The sequence below is a fragment of the Rhopalosiphum padi genome, chromosome 3 (genome assembly GCF_020882245.1).
Source record: "Rhopalosiphum padi isolate XX-2018 chromosome 3, ASM2088224v1, whole genome shotgun sequence".
NCBI lineage: Eukaryota > Metazoa > Arthropoda > Insecta > Hemiptera > Aphididae > Rhopalosiphum > Rhopalosiphum padi.
Window position 1 is genome coordinate 34,964,617 of NC_083599.1, and position 26,534 is coordinate 34,991,150.

General features: G+C 28.5%; 1 protein-coding gene across 1 annotated transcript in view; it reads right to left on the reverse strand.

Annotated features, from left to right (window-relative positions):
- LOC132924052 (nephrin-like) overlaps nucleotides 1-26,534 on the reverse strand; it is a 433,787-nt gene that overhangs the window by 122,954 nt on the left and 284,299 nt on the right. Inside the window, exon 4 of the mRNA XM_060988125.1 lies at nucleotides 17,498-17,611. Within this exon, the coding sequence (XP_060844108.1) occupies nucleotides 17,498-17,611 (114 nt within the window). The remainder of the gene's footprint in view (nucleotides 1-17,497; nucleotides 17,612-26,534) is intronic.

Sequence of the window (26,534 nt, forward strand, 5' to 3'; positions counted from 1 at the left end):
TGTATATAACCAGTCGGATGACTTGAAGAGCGGATACATTTCATCTCTACGATATGATACGTTGAACAAGTGACAAATAATTTAACAGATTTAAGTGCCCCGACGTCAGTGTTGTCTTCCCTAAATGGTCATTTATTAGTGAATTCACTGGACGTCATCTAACGTTTCCGAGTCGTGTTATGAACGCACGACTCGACGCGCGCGCATGCGCGATTACACGTGTATGTATAACGTACATATTATTGTATATACACACGCACCACCGCCCGACTAAGTTATCCCTCGGAATGGCTTTCGGTAGGTATTAGCCGGTTAAATGACCGTGTACCAACTAAATCCAATGTTGCACGGGGAGATTAATTATTGTTTCTGCAGACGTCGTTATGGTTTTGATGCACGTTTTCGAAATTATTCTCGACACGCCCGTGTTGTTTAAGTATAATTTGTTGTTTTTCTAGACTTACGCAAATATCGTACCCGTGAAGTGTTCGCACAGAAGAAAATTAACAGGTTCTCGCGTTTTTTGTTAAAGAAAACCCCAAATATATGAATTTCTTTATTACGTTAAAGACCACACAAGCGGTTTTGTATCAAAGTTCACTTGGATTGGGATAGCATACCTACTCGTGTAAGTATAAAATCTTGCCATCAAATCGGTTTATCGGTTATTGTGTAATTTTAACCAATTATATTTAACATACATTATATGAATACTTTGAAATCCCATTTCCAATGACTCTAATACCAAAACTATTTACCCCAGGTAGAGTTAAAATGTGAAAAATATCCATTAGATATAATATTATGACGTACTTACTGTTAAAAATAGTTAGTAGACTCACTCATTAAACTATAACACATATTTTTGATTCAATTATCCAAATCTCTTTCGCTGCACGATACAATTGGCATTTTCAGTAATTATTATATTTTTCTAACTTAACAAATCAATAGGGAACACATTTTCTTCGTATAAATCATTTGCCTACAATCGTTCTTCTCTACATTTTATGAGAACCTAATCTTAAGTAAAATATACTTATATATATTATGATTATTTATTCTTGAAAAAAAATACAACTAATTCCCGATAGTATAATATAATATTCTGAAATGAAATAAATAAATAATAACACATCAGAAACATTCAAAAGCAATATAGGTCATTTTATTTCAATAAAAATTCATATTTGATAATAAAATCATTGAAGTGGGCATTTGATCTGTGTCGATAATTTATGATAGCATAAAGTTCTATTTATAACATATTTCTAATGTAGCGGAAGGAGAAAAGTCGATTCTACACTTTCAAGAAACCCGTATAAATATTATATATATTATTATACAATATGAATTTTTTTTTGAGTAATTTATAGATATTTCAATGTAGAATATATTGTGCATCCAATTTTCATAACTTTAAAATAGTTTACAGAATTTTAAATTTGTCAGTGTATGGCACGGTTTTATTGACAATAAGATGTATTCGTTGTTATATTACATTTAGTTATTATTTGGATAAAGCAATAATTAAAAAAAAATAATTATTATTTATTGAGTTTTATTAAAAGAGAGCTAAACACAAAAATACGTTTTTTTTAAAATTAATTTTAAAGAAAGTTCAACTCTAAAATAATGGAATACGATTAACGTTTCTACTCACATTATTCAGTGTAATATGAAAAAATAAAATTAAAAAAACGAGTGATGTCTGTACGGGCCAACATAATTGCCTATCTTATACTCGTACATTTAAAATTAGCTAGCCTCTCTCACTAATTTACTTGCCTCAAAAATATATTTTTGAATTTTTGTATTATATATGTGCTATTTTTATACACCCAAAACGTTTATGGAACCAATTTTCTTTTTTCAAAGTCGTCATGTTTTTTTTTTTAAATATAAAAAAATCTTATAGAGGTTATTGTTGTTACTCTGTAACCACAACATACACTTATTTTACTTATTTATAATAGTACTGTCGTATTAAGAGGACAGCATGTGTTGTCTCCGTCTTACAAGTGCGCAACATAGCAAATGTATGCTCAGCAGATCACGTTTAGGTTCGTTAGTTTAAAAATCTATCTATCATAAAAATTGATGGTAAAAACATTATCTATGTTTGCATGTTGGTTTTTTACGATTATTCAATTTTTAAGTGAGTTATAAGCATTTTTAATTTACGCTATATTATATACGTATAACTTGCTAAAAAATTGAACTATCGTAAAAAACCAACATACAAACACAGATAATGTTCTTAACATCAAGTTTTATAAAAGGTCGATTCACACTAATTTTTAAACTAATGGAATTAAATGTGATCTGCTGAACGTAAATACTAAATTTGTTATGTTACGTACTTGTAAGACGGAGACAACACATGCGGATGTGACGTCCTCTTAAGCACAAAGAATCACACATTCGTTTTGTGTATTTTATTAATGTATTATAATAACATTAAAAAAAATATATAACACTAACGTTTTGTAAATGTTTACATTGTTATTTATGTAAAACTTTGATTAATAAAAATGTATAAAATAATTGTATTTTAATTTTTTTGTTAGTACATCCGTAGAGCACAGGTCAATTCGTTAAGCCATAGTATACACAAATATGTACAAGCGTCATTATAACACAAACAGTCTTAAATCTTCTTACACTAGACTCGATGAGGTTTTAAGAATAATTCGAAAAAAATGTTCTAACTTAATAATGCGTGAAATACACCAGCTGTTTGGCAACAATACTCCATAATTGTTATTTTATATAGAATTTATTCGTATTCCACTCTATACAACACTTTAATAGATAACTTGACCGTATTACCCCATCACTTGTATAAAAATATAAAATAATAAGAATGATTTGTGATTATTTTTTAAACAACACTGTAGCAACAAGTCTTAATAATGTCAAAGAACAATTTACATTTTTAAACAAAACTGTGCATGGAAATGTATACGTGGAATGTTGAAAGCATATTATATTATTCTTACTGTTCTCGAAGAGCATTTCATTCACGTAAGTAACGTTTATTTTAAATATTTTAAATTAAATCTTGTAAAATATTACATATCAAGACTCTACACAAATGACTGGTTTTTATTGCTAGTATAAAGTCAATATGGCATTTAATACATCTATTATCCTAGACCGTTTTTCCAGATAAATAATATTTTTTTTTATTTATCGGTTAAAAATCATATATTTATTGAGAACAAACATATTACCTACTAATTACTATCCTATTGTTCATAAAATGAATAACAATAGGTAAACTATACTCGATACAATACTGAGTCCATTACAAATTTATAGTAACGTAGATGGCTTAGGCGTACCGTTCAAATTGTAGTCCTTAACGATTAAATATTTGAATAAATCAGTAAATCACAATAATGCATTGAAATTAACTATTACAATTTACATAAGCTTCACTGTGACACCAGTTATTTACACGCACCTACTCTTGAGAGCGCACGAGTTTGTAATACTCGGTAAACCATATCAACACCACTGTAGAACGTGGAACAAATCTTTATTTTAATATGCGTGATTGTAGTAAAAAAAATAAGAATTAATAATACATTGATAACTTTAAATATGTTCAAAATTAAATACTTATGTATAATTTGGATTTTTTTTTTTTGAAAGTATGCACAGGTTAAATGTATTAAATGTATTAATACTATCAGATACACGAAACTTGTAGACAGTTCGGTTTTTATAGACGGTAAATAAAAAAAAAACAGAATGTAGAATTGATTTGGTAATTATGACGAATATATTATGTAGTGGGAGGAGGGATACAAGGCTAGGAATGCTCAACGTGATTTTTATTTCGAATGTTCGCGTATGTGAGGTAGCCAGGCGTGTATATTTATATATAATATATATGTATATATAAACAACCAGCCGCGTTAGCCGAAATAGCCACAAAATAAAATATGTGGTTATGGTTTTTGGAGGAGTCAACTATTGTACACACGCGGTGTTGAAGATTTGAAGCTACAACCGTAACATGTGCACAAATAATAGTACTTTATATATATATATCTGATTTCCCGGGCTATTAAAATCTGTATCTTTAAGTTTTCTATGCTATTATTATCAGTTTTAGAGAACAAAAACAAAAATTACATTAAAGACTTATTGACGACTATGTGACTACAGAAACGCACCCGATCCATATTGAACACTGCAGCGATTTTCACTTGGAAATTTCTATATATTTAATGGTATAAAGCAGATGGTCATAACGGCTTAGAAATATCACCACTTGTCGATATAATTTCAAAAGATCGTCGCTTAACATAATCGCAAAAGAAAGGAATATATACTGCACGTTTGCGGAGACGCGATGCAGACATTATAATAATATATATATATACATTTGAATACTATAACCGTTAAGCCTCCCTCTGTCTTGCAACATTCGAACTGTCTCGCCGAGTTGAACAAATACTCATCAACATTAAATGCTCTACGGTGTCAGTGAATCATCTTGTCAGTTCCTATTTCCCGGCGGGTGGCTTAATCGAATTTTCCGAATCATGTTTTCATTATTTTCAGTCTCATCCGGTGAAAATAAACACACATACAGACATCGGTATAATAATGTATAATACTACTGAAACTTAAGTCGCGGCGTGTCTACATTGTTTGCAGTAGACGTAGTTACCGTGTTTGCACTTGTATTATACACTCGTACATTGGGTCACATCATTTCCAAAACGGTAACTCTTACTTTTCAAATGTCTAAGTTGGGTACACAAATTGACAAGGCAATCACGCAATTTAGTACGGCAAACATTTTCGATTTTCATTCGTATTATAATTCCTCGGGATTCACGCAAAATATTTAATACGTAAATAATCATACAATAATTATATGTTTATTCGTCGTCAATACTTAGTAGATAGGTACGTGACAGTATAATATTCTCTTTATTTCCGACACTAATTAATAATATTATTTATAAGCTTGTTAATGTTAATTTGTACTTAAAATAAATCCAATGGGGGAAAGATGAATTTGAAATTCAACAATAATATAACGATTATTTTGTTTTTGTGGAATATAAATAGTTCTAACTAAAGATCTACTGAAAAATACACTTTCGTTTTGACAACTGAGTTGGTGCTCGAAGTTATTTATATTGGTTTCCAGACTTTCTACCCCATGCCCGATGAAAAGATTTATATAATATTATTATTGTTGTTTGCAATCCAATGCCTCCTTTTGTATATATTTCTAATTGTGTATTTCAAATGGAATTACTTATTCTAACGTTTGAATGTTTTTCTTTAATGTTGTATTTCAAGTTAAATCATTATACGGTTTTCGGAACAATAACCATGAATTAATCTAATTCAATAATATAACGATTATTTTCAGCGAGCTTTTTTGTTTTACGATTTATAAAATTATTCTATGCACTAAGTGCACGTAGTTAATACTAGAATATTAATCTCAGTACTTACGTCCATTATGCAATACTTATAATAATAGGCACGCATTTAATAATTTTATTTTAACTATAAATGTGTAATGGCCTATTAAATTAAATAAAAAATAAAAATCAGTCATTTCATTTCTGTATATTTGTCTATAACTATATGTATATATTATATATAAATTAAAGTTTCTTTGCTTTTTTGTTTTCTATAGACTCGAGCTATGTTTGTAGATGAATTGTTCAATTATTGTAGGTTGCTATTTGTAGTGGCTCACATATTTCTAAAATACCTATAACGTTTATTAGGTGTTCAAGAGTGTATCGTGTTCTTTTAAAAATACATTTTTCTTATGTATTTAATATGCTATAATTATATAAATAAGTATTTATACGAACAAGGTTGGTGCGATAAAATATAATTTGAGCTATTCACGAAGTGGTATTATTTTATGTCTGTTAACTTTTACACAATGTACATTGTACAACACAAAATGATATATTATTGATATGTATTATTATTATTATTATTATTATTTAAAATAATTCTAATATAAAATATATTTAATAACAGTTTATCAGTCATCATAACATTGTACACAGCAATTTAGATTTTTATTTCATTACGTATATTTTATCGGAGTAACAAGCCTACAATTGCGAAAAAAATTGTATATAAAAGCGTCATACCTGAAACGGCGTAACATTGATTTGTCCACAACTCTCGATGACAAAAATAAATATAATAAGAACGCTTAAACAATATAACCTGTACTTACTTCCGTTTCTTTATAAAATAAATGTAAAATATTTATCGCGCAATTCCCGTTTATTTATTCAGGTCGTTTATTATTTTAAATTCAGCAGTTTGGGGTAAAAAAAAAAAAAAACCACTGAGCTGTATTCCAAGCCAATTAAAATAATAATACGGCATATGTGGTGAGATGAAAAATGATTCTAATTATAAATCAACAGAAAAAAAAGGAAAAAATCTCGTACGCCCGACGACTTTTGAGGTGGTTTCGAACGGTAATGGTCCTCTCGGCACACATTCACTCTCTCTCTCTCTCTCTCTCTCTTTCTCTCGCTATTTCTCTTTCTCTCTCTCTCTCTCTATCCATTTCATATTTTTATCTCTGTCCACGACTCGTTTACTCTCGTTCTGTACTCGTTTAATGTTGGCCCACTCGAGATGGGATTGGGTTAAAACGTTCACCCGCGGCGACTCAAGTGGCTCAATGCGGTCTAATAATGCGGCGGCAGAGAATATTCACAGTTGTCGTCGGCTACCCGCCATAGACGTGACCCGGAAAACGGTTCGCCGAGAATCACGATATATTATATTATTATACGAGCGTGAAAAACCCAAACCACAGTGGCAATAGTGTCCGTAGACTTAATTTCGACAGCAAAAACAACGCCAATGGATGTGTTGTAAATAATAGGACTAGAGACTTAATGGCTAAAAAACCTTAAAATATGCATATGTTTAAGCCCTGAAAATTAATAAAATGTGCTATAAAAGATGCTAAGTTTCTCTAACGAAAAAAATAAATGTATCATAATATTAAAAACGGGCCATTTTACCTAAATAAAAAGTGTGTTTTTATTTTAATATATAAATATATTAAAACATAAAATATGTAATATACATTAATGATATAATCAATATTAACACTAATATAATAATAAATATGCATGTTGATTTATCAAAGATACTATACGGCAAACAAGCACTTCGGCTATGTTGTTATTTTTAAACTATAAGACTGGGCAAGTTTGTGTAGAAATTGTAAAATGAATTCGATATGGATTTCGAATGTGTAACTGAATACATAACTCACACAGAGCTACTACGCACATAGTTGTTTCTTATCTTTCCGTAGGTTAGGTCTAATCACAAGTATCGTACAAATCGCCACAAGCCATATACCTACACGTCATGCAAACCAATACGATTACGCTTAGAAATCTCTCACGAAATATTAACACGGGACCGAGTCATATAATATTTATACGCCATATTGGTCGGCTTCATATTTCAAAAGCATTTGATTTCAGTATAGATAAATTTCCTGCGGCTGAGAACCCAAAATCGAATAAATACTCGTAATAACGTTAATGTGATTTTCTAAATTATACGGTATTTAATAATTATTATGAGACGAATACATGTGTACGTGTGGAGAGAAAACCACTACTGTTTTTATATAAAACTGTCAAGTGAAAATTGTTGGCACAATGATGATAATAATATAATGAAACAGTAAATTAGTAATTAATAAATCAAAATATTTTCTCAAATTATCAATACATAGCTGTTAAGCTACGCTGTATTTTGACAAGTCATTATGAAACTTTTACATAGAATTCGTAAGTTTATACTGTTATGTGAATAACACAACACAATTGTTGTATGTCCTTAGACGAAATTAATTCAAATACTTTCTTTCTTAATGAAAGAAGACTCCGAGAGAACGAAATGATAATAATACACGCAAACAAAGAAATGCTTTAACAACGTTGAAAGGTGAGTATTCGAATTTCGATAAATTATATCTGAAAGTTCTTAAAGGAAGCGCGTTTTAATTTAATAGTAATACAATCTACTTGAGTAATTATATAATATTTTAACATTTACAACGTGTTGGATAATAAATTAATTTGTAAAAATATCAAATTGATATTTTTTAATATTTAAAAAATATTTAGAGTACGATAAATCTCCAAAACGGTTTGAGTATAATATATTTTATAACATTATAGTTATATTGGCTGTATTGCGATGCTATACGAAGGAGTACCGACGGGTTTATGGATTTTGAAAACAACTTTAAGAATAATAATAATAAAAAAAAATAATACGAAATAATATCTAGAGCGACATGCCCGTCGAAAAACTTGACGTGTTTGCACGAGAAACCTGTGATTATTTATTACCGAGTATTTTTTTATTTTGGATTTCAAAATTGGCTCTTTCACTATTAATATAAAAAAGAAAATAACCAACCCCGACATATATACACATGTGCACCAAGCGCATTTATTAATATGTTTTGTATGTCGTAATGTGTGTTTTTCGTTGTCTCAAATGAAAAGAAAAATAGATTATTCGCCGAAAGATGAGAATTTTATTTATTATTTAATCAAAACAAAGCTAAGCTTCGCATACATAAATTTATATATTATATTTTTATACTTTGTATAAACATAATTTCTTGTGAATCTGATCTATGATGTAATGGCGCATATTTCAATACGTACAATTATATGTATTGTAAAGTACTAACGGAAAATATGAGATGAATGACGATAGACTAATAAATTGTCGACTCGGAACTGTCTTAAATTTTAATGTATATTTATCAATGCACGATACATATTAATATTATTTTATGTATTATACTTTAACACGCAGATTTATATTGTTAAAAATATTAAAAGTATTGTTACCAACCATAACTGTATGATGAAAAACACATTGTATACCAAGATTTTATTTCATTAAATTAAACGATTTAAGAAAACAGTGCTGATAATTACTGTTTAGGGAAATAAAGTAAAAGTTAATATTTTTTTTTGGCTTTGATTATTGAATTATACTTAACTTTTAACTAGCAATGATGATGGATTTTTTTTTTTTAATGAATATTTTGAATTTTACTGAAATTAAACAAAACTTTAAAAAAGTGTTTTAATTAAAACTTGATTTTTATTTTAGAAGTCAACATAATATAGACACATAACGTCGTTTTACTTATGCGTCAACTTTTTCTTTTGAGAAGCCATTTTTTTTTTTATTTATTTATTTATTTTATGCAATTTATAAAATATTATATTTTCACAGTAATTTTTTTGCCGTGGATAAATTTAATAAACAAGTTATTTTTTAAATAATCCCAATTGTGATAATGGTGTTTCGACGTTTCGTTAAATATATTATAAAAAAAAGTAAGGCTGATTATTATATAGGTACAAAAAATAAAACAAAATAATTAAATAAAACTCGAAGTTTATATGAACGATTATTCATAAATAAAAACTTATATAATTTTTTTAAGCCATAATGAGTTACTGAATTATCAAAATGATGATGAGGTGCGATAGGTAAATTATACCCACTTGATAATTTATGGCTTTCTAAATCATGCTTATCAACGTTTTGGTCGGTTGTTGGTAGTTTTTTTGTTTCACATATAAGGTAACCATAGAAAAAATCAAATAATGACTTTACTCGATTTACAATCAGTCGTAGAGCTTTCTGAATCTTTTGAACGTCTATTTTGTCTGAATAAATGTTCAAAGAAAAATATATTAAAATTAAAATGATTATTCGATTTTTTGTCACGTACAAGTAAAAAAAAAAAAATACATTGTAAACCAGTAAGCTCAATATATTCCTAGATTCTTTATAAATCTGCAGAGTGCATAGTTAATATTACTACGATATTAAAATGTATTTTGAACGCCTTTGTATATTTATTAATCAAAACTGAAATTTTTTCGACAAAAATGGATTATTTTATTATTGTTAGTATTCATAAGTTAGGTGTAAGAATTTGAATTATGACGGATAATAATGTTCGTTATTGACAAAAAAGAAAATAACTTCGAGTATAATAATAATATTTAAAATGAGTAGTTGAGTAGTTATATAATATACTAAAATGTATTGTAAATCCGTGCATGTACAATATAACATAACAAACTCAAAATAAAATCATAACTGCAGATACAAAACGGCATAATGTATATTTACGGTGCAATATGTACTTATGATAATATTTATATTAGTCGGGGTTGGAGTAACGTCACGGGTGGATAGCGAGATATTTGGTCCATGCCCTCGTCTATAAATTAATTAACTAATTGAAAACTGTGTTAAACTCATTAAATTTATGCCGATACAAAACCAACCAATTTTGTCCCTCTGAGAGGTTTTTTTAGTTCGATTCAATACGATTCACTATCGAATATAACATTAATAACATACTCACCGTAGACTGGAATAAACTTAATTGTAGAGGTATGGTTGGTAAAATATTATAATATTATGTTATTATACGGCACAGTGTTCAGTCATCAGAAATGCAATAGTCATTAATGAAGAAAAAAAAGCAGCTATGATAAAATATGTGAAGTTCAAGAATAACGCATTAGCGAATATATTAAACGATACTAAATAATAGATTTCGATTTTTTTTTTATTTCACGCTAACACAAAATTATAACATACCCATTACCTACACACGTACGCTATTCGATAAAATATAGAACATACACGGATAGTCCATTACGATATTTATTTTATTATCCATCATTTGAACGCATGTAAAATATTTAGATAGTAATATATTAATATGATTATATAAAAATAAAATAAAATATCGTAAATTCGTCGATTAAATAATCTAATAATATATATAATGTAACAAAAACAACAAGTCCAGCGAGGCTCGGAAGATCACAAATAATAATAATAATAATTAAAATAATATTGTAATAATCGGAAATGCCCCGAGCGTTTAAATCCACCTTGTCCCGTTACAATGCACATTTGGCCGAACAACGAACAGATAAAAAACAAAAAATAAAATAAAATAAAAAGCCACCGACGATATTAGATCGGCTGTGGTCCGGTCGAACAGCCACGTCGTAGAATCGCGAGTGCACCTATAGCGTTATAAATTGTATACTATACACATTATATATTATTATTATTGTACAACACAAACGCGCAGCATCCCATTGGCCGAAGGGTGTTGGTTTGCGATATTATGATTATTTATAACGGGCCGGACTGTATATCACACGGCAGTTTATCAACCGCGGCAGTGGATTTGGATATTATTTTACCAGCGATTCAATATTATATTATTACTATTATTATTGGTGTAGGTACCTATTATATAACCTCCGAAACGTCGACGGTGACCGATATAATAATTTATCGCGATCCGTTTATCAGGCCGATCGGTCGGTTTGCTTTTGGAAATAATTACTATATACGATATACATATAATATACTGTGCGCCGCCCGATAGGTGCAGTATAATAATGTGGTTGCGGTGGCGGTCGATTCGATTGTTTGGCAAAATGCTGAGTCTATATATTAATAGTATTATTATTATTATTATTATTTTAATGCGATATTATTATGCGATCTGTATTTACTCGTGAGAGCGCGTATTATCCAAAATGGTTGTCGACGAAATTGGTTTTTATTAGGTATACGATACCGTGTCAAATCGGTGGGGGGGATTGGGACTAGACCAAAATGAGCGGGAATATCGTTTCACTAAGTCGAAATAAAAATTAGATTTTGAGTGGAATAGTGATAGAAGTTGTAGTTTTGAGTTATAAAGTTGATTATATTATTTTGCAATTTGTACAGACGTTATTTTTGATAATAATTGTGTTTATTAATATTTGTGATTATGTTTATTATACTATCGCAAAATACAGAAAAAATCACAGATAAATTTACATTAAAATTAAAATCACATTTTAATAAATACGTGGAATAATAATATCTAAAGTTGTGTCTCTTATTAAATAGCCTAATAGCCTCAAACTAATTTTATTTTCAAGATTTTAACATACAATATTAATATCCTAAGTTTGTCAAATGATCTTCCTTTTGGAATTATTTGGCTAAGGAATACACAAGCACGTCGTTAAAGTTAAAAGCCCGTGTTTATGCGTTTGATTTATATAGTCTATGCCCTATGGTTTTAATTCTATTATTCATTTTACAAGTAGTTATATCAAATCAGCCTAGCTGTTATTAACTTGTAGCGAAATCAAAATGCAAACTTTAACGTTTTATAAAATACAAAATAACTGTAATAATACTTTATTTTTGTCTATTAATACAATATTAATTTTATTGTACAATATTTTAAATCAGTTAACAAGTTATATCAAGAGAATAATTCGAATGTCATGTTGTACTATTTCTAAGGTAAAAATTATCCATCACCCGGTCACCATTACTTCAGAAAAACAATAAATTTGGCCAATCCGACTGCGTAACTACTCTGCCAACGACTACGAAAATCCATAAATTAATTATTTTTATTTTAATCCACTGAGTTACCTCCGAGGGAAAAATAGTATATGCGTGCGAGCGGTTGACAGTCACAAGTTGTCGCCACGATATATCGTTATATCCGATTAGGTATTAGAAAGCTTAAAAAAAATAAAAATTCATCGACCCCGTGATATTATCCGACCGGAAACAGATCCGTTTGACCATGGGGCGTGAATGAATGATCCCAGAATTCTGCACACATACATACACAACATGTATGCATGTATGCTGTATATTATACATATTATGCACGCAACAGGACATTGTTCCAGTCAAGCGAAATATCACTCACGAGAGCCAATGACACGCGTGTGATGTGCTAAACTAAGTTTTATAAATTATTTTTAGTCTGCAAGTTGATCGAGAGTATATATCGTAAACATATCATATTTTATTTTAATTTCTACAGTCTTCTAAAGTACTCGTATTATATAATTATTATAAAGAGTAGACAAAATGTTCATAATATTATTATGAAAATTTAATATTGGCTTAATTCTTACTACTGGAATTCAATACATCGTTATTTTTATTATATAACAAATTATCGATTTTACTGCCAAATCAATAGGTAGTTAATTAAGAAATTTTCATTTAATAAATAAATATTTATTTTAATATTTTCATATTAAGCACATATAGAATACTAATATTATTGGTATTTATTTATAGTCCACACATTTGTTTTTATTTTTTCAGGCTACGTCTATAACGAATATAAGCCATCGATAAAACATTTGATATTTCACCACTTGATTGACCTTTTTGTACTAAAATTATACGCAAACAATAGTATAATTTATGTTGTTGTAAGCCAAGAATTTTTTTTATTATCACTACGTTTAATTTTAATATCTATTGTTCCTACTATCTTCAACAGAATTATATAAGTTTATACTTTCAATAGAGTTAATAAAGCAAAAGTAAATTTCTTGTTTATGATTCTGTAAATATATGGTAAATAATCGGTGGTAATAATTTTGATTTTATAATAACTGTATGTACACCCTAGTGTAAAATAAATCATATAAAAACATAGCTATTGAATTAATTTGATTCGCTTATACTTGGTAATATATTTTATAAATTATAATTAATATTATATTTGCAAATATTATTCATTCATAATATTATATCGTAACACAGCATTTTGAATAGGCAATTTCGGTATATGTGGTTAGAAAGTTATCCTTTCAGTTACACCGGATCTTATAATTTTTTTCAATTGTAAAATAATTATTACTCAACGTTTTAGAACCTACAATGGAAGTATACAACTTGAGTACATAACTATTTTAGGTCCTTTCCTGATATCTAACGTATAAGTACAGCTTAATACATCAAAGTATTATAATATTATAAGTGAGTAAGACGTACATATACATACGCTTGAATTAGCATGTGCAAAACGACTGAATGCAACTCCAGAGACTATAGAGAATGATATATTTATCCTTATTTTACATACGCATAATATTTATTGGTTATTGTGGTATAAAATGGTCCTATCAATTTAAATTTTAATAATTTATCATTTATTATTTTTTGACAATAACAAATGACTGATAACAATGGAATATATTTATTCAAATTATTTTTCATATTTATATATTTTTATTTTTTTTTTATAAAAAAACATGCACTTCTAACATTTTTTCTTCCAAATACATTTGTCCACATTCGTATTTTTCTGTGGAATAACTTTCTATATTTTTTTGAATAATAAATGATTATCAATATTTCCAAGAAAATGAATATTTTCTATCAAAAAAAAACTATTGAATTAATATTAAAAACAGTTTTAACATCCATTGTGAAGTTTTATAAACTTGTAAAGTGAATATTCATCTACACATAACATGTATTATTTGACCTTCAAAAATTCGATGCAGATATTTAAAAACCTAATTGTACGATATTCATCGTTATGTTATAGATTATAATTTTAGAAGTTATAAACTTAAAGTTTGAAAAACAAAATGAATGAGTCAATAATAGAGCTAATGGCAGCAGTAGTCAATAGATTCCGTAGTACCCCAAGAACTATAGAGTGGTTGACAATTATTCTTGTGGTGGTAGGGAGTTCACGTAGTTCAAACATTTTGCAACTGATTGAGACTTTAATTTAACTTTGTCTAACTTTATCAAGTTCTAATTATGCTAAAAGCAGTGGATTATCTGAAAAGACCGTTTGAACTTTGAAAATCAATGATTGAGAAGGCTAGATATGAAAAAAAAATAAACGAATATTTACGACTGTATTTTGTTGCCTAACTTTGGAAACAGCTAATAAGTTCAATAGCTGGTCATAATTTCGATAACCATCAGTGATTTTGGAGAATAGTTCAATAATATTAATAATATTGATAATAATGGTGGAATCGAAATTATAATAATGTTTAATGCAAATTAGTAATATTAATCCTATAGATTTTAAACTTCAAAAACCAAGAATAAATGCACGCATCTACTAATATTATAACCACGATGATATGGGTTTACAAACAAATCGTAAAAAATAGTAAAAATATAAACCAAAATCGTATTTATTTAAAATAGAGAATATTATAATAAAAAAGAAATAAATAAATCAAGTGTGATTATTTTTATATTTGCGATAATAATGTTAAAATACAAAAACATAGGAATTAGAAAACAATTAACAGATTAAAACTTAAGACATAAATGAATTATGACTTCATATTATTATTGTTAAACAAGAGTAGATTTATACATACAATTAATTATTTTATTAACGTATCACTAATAAATAGGTTCACATGAACTTTATACCTTTTAAATAAAATTATTTATTTATAAAATACAATAAATTGTTATATCGCGTATACTGTATAGTATTTTATCACGAGTTGGGGAATGTTTGAATTCATCACGTTCTATATATAATCATATACGATTTGAAACTAAATAACTCGAATCTTGGTATGAATAAAAATAAATTCAACTTAACAGTGTTTAAAGTTAGGTAAACTTATCAAACACAACTTAAAACACTTCAAAGGGCACCAAAAAATAAAGGTTTTTGAGTTATTGCAACTACACCGTACAAATATAATATATTATGACAATTGATAAATATATTATTATAATAGTTTATAAAATATTTTTAAATTTCAATAACCGGCGGGCTATTTCATCAAAGTACGTGCTACTAAAAATATGGTTCCTTGGATGTTTTTGACATTTTATCATTATTATTATACATATAATTATTTTTTTTTATCGCTCGTCGGCTAGAAACAGTTAATAATAATTATTATTATAAAACGTAATTATAAAAACGCGGTTCTCTTAATTATTTGGGACCTGGCGGTGCGGCGATGACGTCACCTTACGTGCGCGGAATTTACGATTGAATTGTGTTACGCTTCCAATGTGTTCATCGGTGATATAAATAAATATACATGCTAATTTTAATTTATTTGATTAGTATAATGAGATTTCTGTCGTAATTTTCTCTACTAGAGTGTACACTTTACAATATTCCGTCGTTGGAAACGTACACTAACCCTTTGTGACGGCTAGGCACGTACAAAAAAAAAAAATGTCAAATACAATATTTTCCTATACACGGTGGCTGGAAAAGAAAGGGGAGTGTTTAATAAACAAGTCAATAAACAAATTTTAATACTAAACTGTGTAGTGTCATACTAGTATGCTATACGTATGGAATTAAATTTTATTTAAAAAAAAAAGGGTTTTAACCCTTCACAACAAATCTTGTAAACACGCCTAGATTTAGCTTCGCACTAAACGACTACTGTAAAGCTGACATTTTTCTGATATGCAAATTTGCATGGCACTGCTATGAATTTCACTGAAGTTAAACATCGTAAACAAAGTGATAGCGCATTTGGAAAAAATGGAATTAGGCGTCGCCGTGAGCTTCTGGTAGGAAATATTAATATCTTATGACCATAAATATTATTCTTTGACGATCGAAAATAAAATATATCAAAAAAAAAACAATAATACCTTACCAATCGAACTACGTATGTATATATTAATATTAATAGATAAATAATAATTAATAAGTGTATTGTATCGAAGAGTTAACAAAATATGTTAACTTTAATTAAATATATAAATACATTAATGTGATGTAAATTGTTAAAATACAAAAATATAGAAAATACTATTCATACAGTCAAACATGTGATGATTAAGTTTTTAAAGTTTTTATAATATTCTTGTGCATGTTAAATATACCGTTTAAAAATGTAACGAGTTGTAAGCTTTGTGTAAAATAATTTCTACATCACTCCAGTTTCAGAGTAATTTTTGGGGTTTCATTGAAGTAAAAATAATTATATTATTTCATCTCAAATAGTACTACACGTCAATATACATAAATATAAAAATAACAATATAGATAACACATTATATTAATATTATTATTATCTCATGCACAACTGTAAAAGCACAGTGATGGTTATAATGGCAAAGGTGTTCTCTGGGGATTCGGTTTTTTAATAATATATATTTTTTTTCATATGTCTACATTTTTTTTTTTTTTATGACCATAGAGCAGTGAGTTCTTGTTTCCCCACGAGACCTCGTGAATACAATAATTAATATTTTTAGCCTCCCACCTCCTGACCATCAAAAACACAAGCAAATAGGTAAACATATAGATTACACGTTTTATCGTCCGTAATAGTTGTCATAATTCAGGGGGCAGTCGTACACTGTTTTGGATCAATATCCATATTTTTATTAATGAATTCAAACGCAAACGTCCGTGGAATGGTCGATTTATTCGTTCGCGAGATCTTTTCCGCACGTTCGTGTTGCGGTCTATGAGTAGTGTCGGACGAGCGCAAGCAATTCATCGGGTATGTTAAATTACATGGCGCACAACCATCGTCCGTACCGCGTACGCGTATCATGCATATCGATTCAAAATTATATAATTAATTACCTCCGCTTGCGATGCACGTGATATCGACCGTCACACCTTCCTTGTACGGCCCGAGTATGTAATGCGGTATGTGATCGCCTTTTTCGTTCAGCACGCTCAGCCGGTCCGGGGGCACTGTAAACACAAATTTGTGACACACAAACCGTTAATAACGTCATAATTAATTAGTATTTGTGCCGTGTAAAATTAACCCAAACCCAGTGTATAAAAACAGTTGCCGTTCGTTAAACGTATGTCAATAATGTTGTTGATCCGTATAAAAAATATGAGACGAAAACGCCGTATTTATTTAAGTATATATAAAATATGAAAATAAAAATATACGTAAATATCCATTTACAATTTAATTGTAATGTTCGCGTATATTATGCCTGGCTGCGATTCGATATCATTTCGACAACTCGAGATTCACGGTTCAATGAGATTGAGCCGTTCAATGTTTGGTAAGAGACGACTTTCTAGACCATTTGTTCTTTTGAAATGAAAGTTGATAGAATGAAATAAAAACTTTTTTTAATACTGGATATTATCTTATGTAAATCACAAACTCATTTTTATCGTTACCGTAACATTTTACAGGAACGGTTGAAAGAATCGTTTTGTTTTTATTCAAGAGATACCATATATTTCATCCACAAAGTAAAATAATGATTAATTTCCTTTTCAATGTACAAATAAAAATTAAATTATTAATTTCAGTAAAATGACACCGTTTGAATTTGATTATGATATCCTACATAATATTTGGTGTCCGCACATAATACAATTTTTGAGGGATATATAATATTAAATTTACATGTATGTCTCATGCGAATATTTGGTGTCCACTGTCCAGTTATTGTTAATCTTATTTTTTTTTTTTTAACGGATTAGGCCCTTTTTTGTGAATGTATAAACAATTTTTAATTAATTACATTAACAATATTAAACTTGACATTTTGTATTAAATTAATATTGGGAAAATATTAATATTAATACATTTTATAGTATTTGAATAATTGTAAACATAAACAAATATACCTAAGTCTACTCGTATAAATGCAGCTCATTTGCTAAATAATTGGTTAAATGCTGAGGCGGGCGCTCTCAATCAGCTTTGCTAGACAAGTTTGGACGATTATGTTTATAGCACTGTACTACTATAGTATACCCCCCGGGGAATATTCCCGGTGAAAACGGCTCATTGATAAGAATTTCATGATCACACACATACAAATACAATTAACGAACGGTAACTTGTGACCTACTGTGTACATATATTATATTATACATGTTTATAATGTATACGTAAGAGCGATTATAATATAATATATAACGTCTTATCGTTGTCAACGATGACAATATACGATGCATACTTTATTATATTATATCTAATTAGAATAGAGTACGGTGCCAACCGTAAAACATACAATACATAATAATATATAGACCTAAATTATGCATATTGCGAATAATGCTTTATTTAGTATTTCGGGAGCGTATGAGACGAACATGTTTCCGAGAAATCTCATAACGTCCGTGTTTAAACATTAATGACGATCTATAGTAGATTTAAACGAACCGTGTATACGTGCATGACGTGATATAAATGTTCGTGTCGAATTCGACGGAAAATATAAATTTTTTTTTTATTTTTTTTAAAGACGATTGTACGTGGTGGCATCTTGTGTGTGTGGTCAACGGTGATGTGTATATAATATATGACCAACCGATAACAGTAGTTTACAAAGTTACACTCGAGAATAAATCTAACGGAAAAAAAAACAACAAAAACACCACGTCACCCATAAATGTTTTATCGCCTGGCAGTTTTTCATATTCCGAAAGCGTTCGAGTGTACATGTATATAATGTGGTGTGTAGTGTACTGGTTTACAGCCGGAGATGCGTCGGGAAAATGTTCTTTTGATTCGACTTCCAAACAACCGACGTTATAAATATTGTTTATCCGAACGGGCCGGCGGTGCAATGGCGAGCGCACATACCAACACTGCCGGCGAGAATATTTCGGCTCGTTTTCGGGGCGCCACCGTTGTTGTTATTTTTTTTTTTTTATTATTGTTTTGTTTTGTATTTTTTTTTTTTTTTTTACGAGCGGTGTGGCGTTAGCGCGAGAAGAGGAAGTCGAAAACGATTGACGCCACAGCTGCCCCCGATCGGCGAGTGTGTGATACGTGTGTGTATAAGGGTAGGAATGAGCTATATATGTATATATAAATATACATATATATATATGAGTTCCAAACGGGATGAATTACCGTTAAGCTTATACTAACGTGTACGTATCACACCGTGAGCTATGCTATAATATTATCCTAAGTAAAAATAATGATAATATTGATAATATATATATATAATACGTATATCAAATCATAACCCTTCGTAATAAAAATAAATAGTCACTTTAGAATATTTGGACAGCATAAGTTGTAAGCGTTATAACTTATATAAGCCGTGTATGTTTATTTAATCGGCGGGATTCTACAGCAATTGTATTTTTTTAGCGTAAAATAAAGCGAGTCGGCCAAAACGTAATCTAGTGCTTTATTTATATCATCGATACGTGTACAACTGGTGTATCAAAATCGATGTTTGCGGTAATATGTTTTTCTTTTGATTTACTCGTTAAGAGAAATTTGTTCAGTTTCACTAAGTTCTTCGTATAAAGATTAATGCATCATACGTTTTATGATAGAAGTTTGGAAAGACATGCATCTAACTGACCGTAGTTGGCGTAGTTGTACGATTTGTGCCTGATAGTGTTAGATAGCGTCGACAATTTCGAGAATTTTAGAGAGTTGAAATAAAATACCTGTCGGTACGGGGTTATAAGGATTAACGGCATAAACACGAGTGATGTGAACATGGCAAAGACGAAATAAAAACACGCACCCTGTAAACCTACTAGGACGCACACACACCGCCTAGCCGATGATAAATGCGAAACTTGTCGAAGCATCGGCGGCTACATTGAGCACCTTAGACCTCGAGCACTATCACACCTGTTCAGCCAAAATTTGGTATAGCCGAGCTTATAGATATATACATAATATATTTCTTCTACTTTTGTTGGGTTTTTGCTGCAGTACTTTTTGAGTCCATAAATTTCAGACTCGGGCGCGCGCAAAAGATCGGGGGCAGGGGAAAAACAATTATCTCCACCGATAGAGGTAAATGGAAAATCTACGGTTTAGCCCGAAACGAGTTTTCACTCGGTAACGGTATTTTATTTTAAACCTTTTTCACTGGGTCGTAAAATACCGATGAGGTTTCACACACGGGTTCGAAAGGTGAGTAAGGGAGAGAAAGAGAGAGAGACAGGGAAAAAAGAAAAAAAAAACAATGTGTACGCTACGTAGGAGTAGGAGGAGGAACGTGCGTCGACCGGATATGTGGCTTACCCGGTCATAAGGTCAAATGTATCAAAAACGGCTCCAGCCTAAAATTCTCAATAAGAAACGGTTTGTAAAAAAAAAAAAAACAAGGAATCATAATATTAACTGTATAGTAGGTTTGGACGTATGTTGTCAGATCGAATAGTTGATTAGTTTGCTGAAAATTATGTGATAAATCACACGCTATAACCTAACAACATGGTTCCAAGCGAAGGAAACGAGTACAAATTTCTTAGGTTATTAATGTTTCATTGTACTTAATACATTAATTTTAGTATTTTCTTAATTTGGTAGTTTGAACTAAGACACTAAGTGTCTAAAATATCACGGATAACTTATAATAATAAAATACAGTAAAATAATGTGAATATGTCCGAAATATAAATAGTTTAACATTAGTCAAACTCTTTTGAAAATTTCACTATAAAAACATTAGGTATGATATGGGTAATTAATTGAAGAAAAGTTTTATGCTTTTACAGCCTTTTGAAAATCAAAAAATTATCTTAAATCGTTAAAAACATTATTATTTTATTGTTTAAGTATGCAACTTAATCAAAACTTTAACGTCAATTGCTTAAAAAAAATATGAAATGCATAATATATCTAAAAGAGTAAAGATTCAAGACAATCGTTTCATGAAAAAATTTGACTCACTCTTCTAATTTGTACTCATCTAAGATCTAACGGATGAATTTAACTTATAGGTTCTTACTTATAGCCGATCCATCGCGTTATCGTATTTAGTCAACCGATATAATTTTATACCAGATAGGTAACAAGATTTATTATTATTTTTTATTAATTTGGTATCATTTAGAAAATTACTTTTCTGTTTTATCATGTATAGACGTATAGTTATTACCATTCTTATTTCTTATTTTAGATAGTGATTTATCCATTCATCATGCTCAGATAAATTAAAGTTAGTTTTTTTTTTTAAATATTACCAAAAATATTTCAATATTTGACTGTGGTAAAATACATTATGTCGTTATGTAAGAATATAAATATTATCAGGTACTAAAGTTACAACATTTAATATTAAACGATAATAGTATGTAACATATGTGAGTCACTGTTAAGGTTATGTAAATTCCAATACCTATAATAACAACATGACAAAAATTCTCGGAATGGCCAGTAATTAAAAAAAAAAAACAATTTTCTATGAACAATTCATACTTATTAATTACTATATTAGTTAATGGCATGTTTCATTTTAATAATATATACATTTATTAAATATAATAAATTATATAGTTTAAAACATAATTTATAAAAAATGAATAATAAAAATAAAACATTTAATGAAAATGAAGTGTGTTTTGTGTCATTTGTGAACATTTTTATTAGACTTGTATAATGTAACCTGTACAATTATTTATAATAAAAAAAAAGTTATTAATTAAATTTGAATAATGTTTAATCAATTATATGTCAAAATATACGTACACATAATATTGTAAGTATTTAATTATTTAAAATATTTATTTTCATTTTTATTAAATAGTTAAAATTATTTGTGATACGCTTAACTTTTTTTTTGAAGAAGAAAATTTACAAAAATATCATTTATTCAAATGATTAATCATTTTAATATTATTTTTGTATGTAAACTTTACTATTTATAAAGCTCTTACTCAAATAAAAATACCCAGTTATGTTATTAAATTTCATTGTATAATTATTTTCGACTTACCACGTATAGAGATTTTAGATATGAATATAAAATATAAGGTTCGAACTTGAGAACAATATGATGCTAATAGATAGCTTACAATTGTATATATTATCCACGTGTCATGCTTATAATTTTCCTACCTCAGAATCAGAGTTTAGTGGGTTGTTATAAAGACATAAAACCACGGCGTTGTAGCTAAACCGTATAATTATAATTATAACTACGTTAAACCAAAGACACAATACAATATTTGTAAAAAAATACCTTACTTATTATCTTAGTATACAAAGTTGTGACGGATAATGTTATGTGACCACTTAATTCACAGATTAATATTTGTTTGGGTACGGATAGTCAAATACATTTTTTTAATCTAATTTTTAATTTAAAATTATAAAAATACTAACATTAGAAACAAAATTACACTACCAATATAACGTTTTAATACGTCGTTGTATAGTCCTTTATGAATTTTCTAGAGTGTTAACTATACCCAAAGTAATTTCAACGTAACTGCAGCCGTTACCATACCATAAACCGGATAAACATAATATAATATTACAACCTTTATTGTATATGAATTTATAAGTCACAATTGTTGTAAATAACCTACCTAATATTTGAGTGAGTTTATTCTAAACGGCTTTTATTGATAAAACTACGACTGTTGACAAAAAAAAAAAAAAAAAACCAAGACGGGAAAAATTGTCAATCAGTTATTACATATATAAAAAAAAACAAGAATTGAAACGGAGAGAGTAGCTATTGTAGTAAGAATTTGATGTACCACGCCTTAACTCAACATTTAATAGACATGGGTGTGCGTTGGATAACTATATTTTAAATCAAAAAAACTATTTTAATTTTGACCAGAGATATGAGCGTTGTAAGGGAATAGCAAGTTCTACACAGAACATCTTTAGTCTAGCTGTAGTCGCTTAAAATATTTAATAATTCAATTCAAGTTTTAAATTGATTTTTTTAAAATAATTTCTGAGTTAGGACAATGAAATTATATATATCGTTAGTTTACGTATAATATAGTTATGTTTTATTTAAAATATGTAATTTTCAAAACATTTAAATTAACTGTATATCATTTTATAATATGTACATATCCACGAACACATATTCAAATATATCTATCATATTTCACATACATATAATTCATACTGTTACATTTAAATAATATATAATTAAGTATTAATAAGTGTAATGTTTTTTGCAACAATTAATTCACCAATTATTAATACTAATATTAAAATAAATTTTTATAATCATAACAAAATTTATATAATATAATATAATACTATGTAATGGTGAATAGTTTCAAGTTTCTAAGAAATTTTTTTCAAGTACAAATAGCTAACTATTAAGATCTTTGGACAAAAAACTGTTATTTATCGTTTAAATATCCAATTTTCAAAGTATAAACTTCAAACGCTTTTAAAGTAAAAATATGTATTTTTTATATTTATAAATGACTATTAAAATGTATGAGGAAGTTTGTATAATATTTTCAAGCATTTTTACTGAGAAAAAAAATGTTATATAGATTTATAGAAAAATAATAGAAAAAATAGTTACCTTAAAAAGCTTAAACATTTTGAAAATTATATCGTGTCAATAAAATGCAAATATTTGGTGAAAATTTAAGTAATAAATCGGTTATTTACTTTTTCGAATCACAACAAAATAACAAAATTTATTTACTTAACATTTAATGGTATTGTGTAAATAATAAATATTCACAAATTGTTTACTTTTGACTTCCCGATATACTTTTCCTCTAACTATTTCAATTAATTTTCTACCACAAACCAACCTCATAGTTGAAGATTGAAGCATTTTTACTGATCTTAATGGTAAAAGCAAGGAAAAATACAAATGATGAAAAAAAACACTTATCATCACTGTATAACGAATGTATTCATCGTAGCTCCATTCAGAATCTAAAAAATTCAATGCTTTGATCATAAGTCGAGAAAAACTAACATCACTTTGTTTCTATGCAGCAGATGATAATGGTGTTTGTAATATTGTTATATACATATAAATATATAATCACACAGAGCGTGAATAATGCTCTAAAGACTGAGTCTTATTCATATGATTATGTATATTATTAATACATATTGTTACTATTATATAGCACAATATATTATTTAAGGGTATCTTTAGTTATAAATCAAGTATTTTATAAATTGTGTAAGTGCAATTACTACAATTATTATTGTGTGCAATACTACATGGTTCAGAATATCAAGCAATGAATTTATTTTTCACGTAACTACTTTATAACATTTTGGACAGTTGAATTTTATTTAAATATAATATACTAAAAACCAAACAAACTTATATCTAAAATTGTTATCAAAGTAAATAACATTATAATTTTGCATGTATACTACAAATATTTGCATAAGAGTAGATAAAGATCTAAGTTATATGAAAACTTTTATTTCTATTTTCTGAAATATGATAAAATGTACTCATAAAATATAGTAAATACATATAAGAACGAAACAGATACCGAACCATTACATATCATATACATTTTATGTCTTTAGATTTATCGTTAATTTTTCAAAATTTATTATTTTCATGAACTTTAAATTAGAGTACGCGTGTAATATAAAAATGCACTGCTGTGTAGTACGTGTATTATATAATATATCAAAAAAAAACTTCTTTTAATATATATATATATATATTTAAACACATTTCATACCACTCCTATAAAGTATAACCATAATATGTATATTATTAGTTTTAAATGATTTAAAAGTTACCGTGCGATATTTACACGACGGATTTGATGACGGTAAAATATTATCTGTTTGAAACAATATACAAATATTATTAAACAAATGCGATGATAATAATGCTAATGGTCATAATAATATGCTAAGGTTATGTCGTAAATACGAATCCGCCAGGATCGGTTTCATAACGTTTAATCAGAATGTTAAAATTTCTGCAAAACCGTGGGTCTGACGTAAATCGCTTTACAACGTTAACAGGGTTTTAGCGAAATGTTCGGTTGAAATATTTTAACGCGTCCCCGGCTCTCGGTGAATTACAATAATTGTTATTTGGGTGGGCGCAGCGTCGAGTGTCTGCACCAATATCGGAAATTACGTTCGTAACATACATTGGAAACAATATTATTATGGTAACGTCGGGTTTTTATTATTTTTATATTTTATCCTCAGAGAAACGGCCGCCGTCAACACGTATTTATTGGATTTAATGTATGCGCATATAAACGCTAAAGCATACATGTTATATTATTATAATAGTATTATCATATCCAATGCTTTTATAGAGTGGCTATAATACTGCTGATAATAGTAATAATATCATTGCAGCAGTATAGGATCGACTGTAATGTTTGCGGTGACTTAACGATGTGCTTTGGACCTCGCTAATGGTCAATTAAAATTTATATTTAAGAGAGAAATAATCGTATGCGCCAAAATTAGCGCGCGTTATCGTTTTTTACTTAACTCTGCAAGGAATATATTATTATTATATTATTATTATTATTGTTCAAATAGTATTGCAGACAATTATTATAGCTGTTTAAACAAATTATAATATTATTATTCGACTTGAACATGGTTGAACAAGACAGCGTAATGTGTAGGTGATTTAGTTACATAATTACTGGAGTGGGCGTTGACCGAGCTCACAATTCACGAATTTATTAAATCCATATTTTTTTTATTTATTTTAATATCAGAGAAGATAACTGGATATCAGTGAGGTTAACACTCGTGTAAAGGCCCAGGAGTTATCGTATTTACAACATATTTTTAATTAATACAGTAAAAATACAATTTAATTAGAAAGATAAATTACAATGTAGGTACCTACTAAAGCATGAGATATATAATATATATATATGGTTTTTTTATTCAAAAAGAAGCCACTGGGCAACGTATTTCTTGAATATC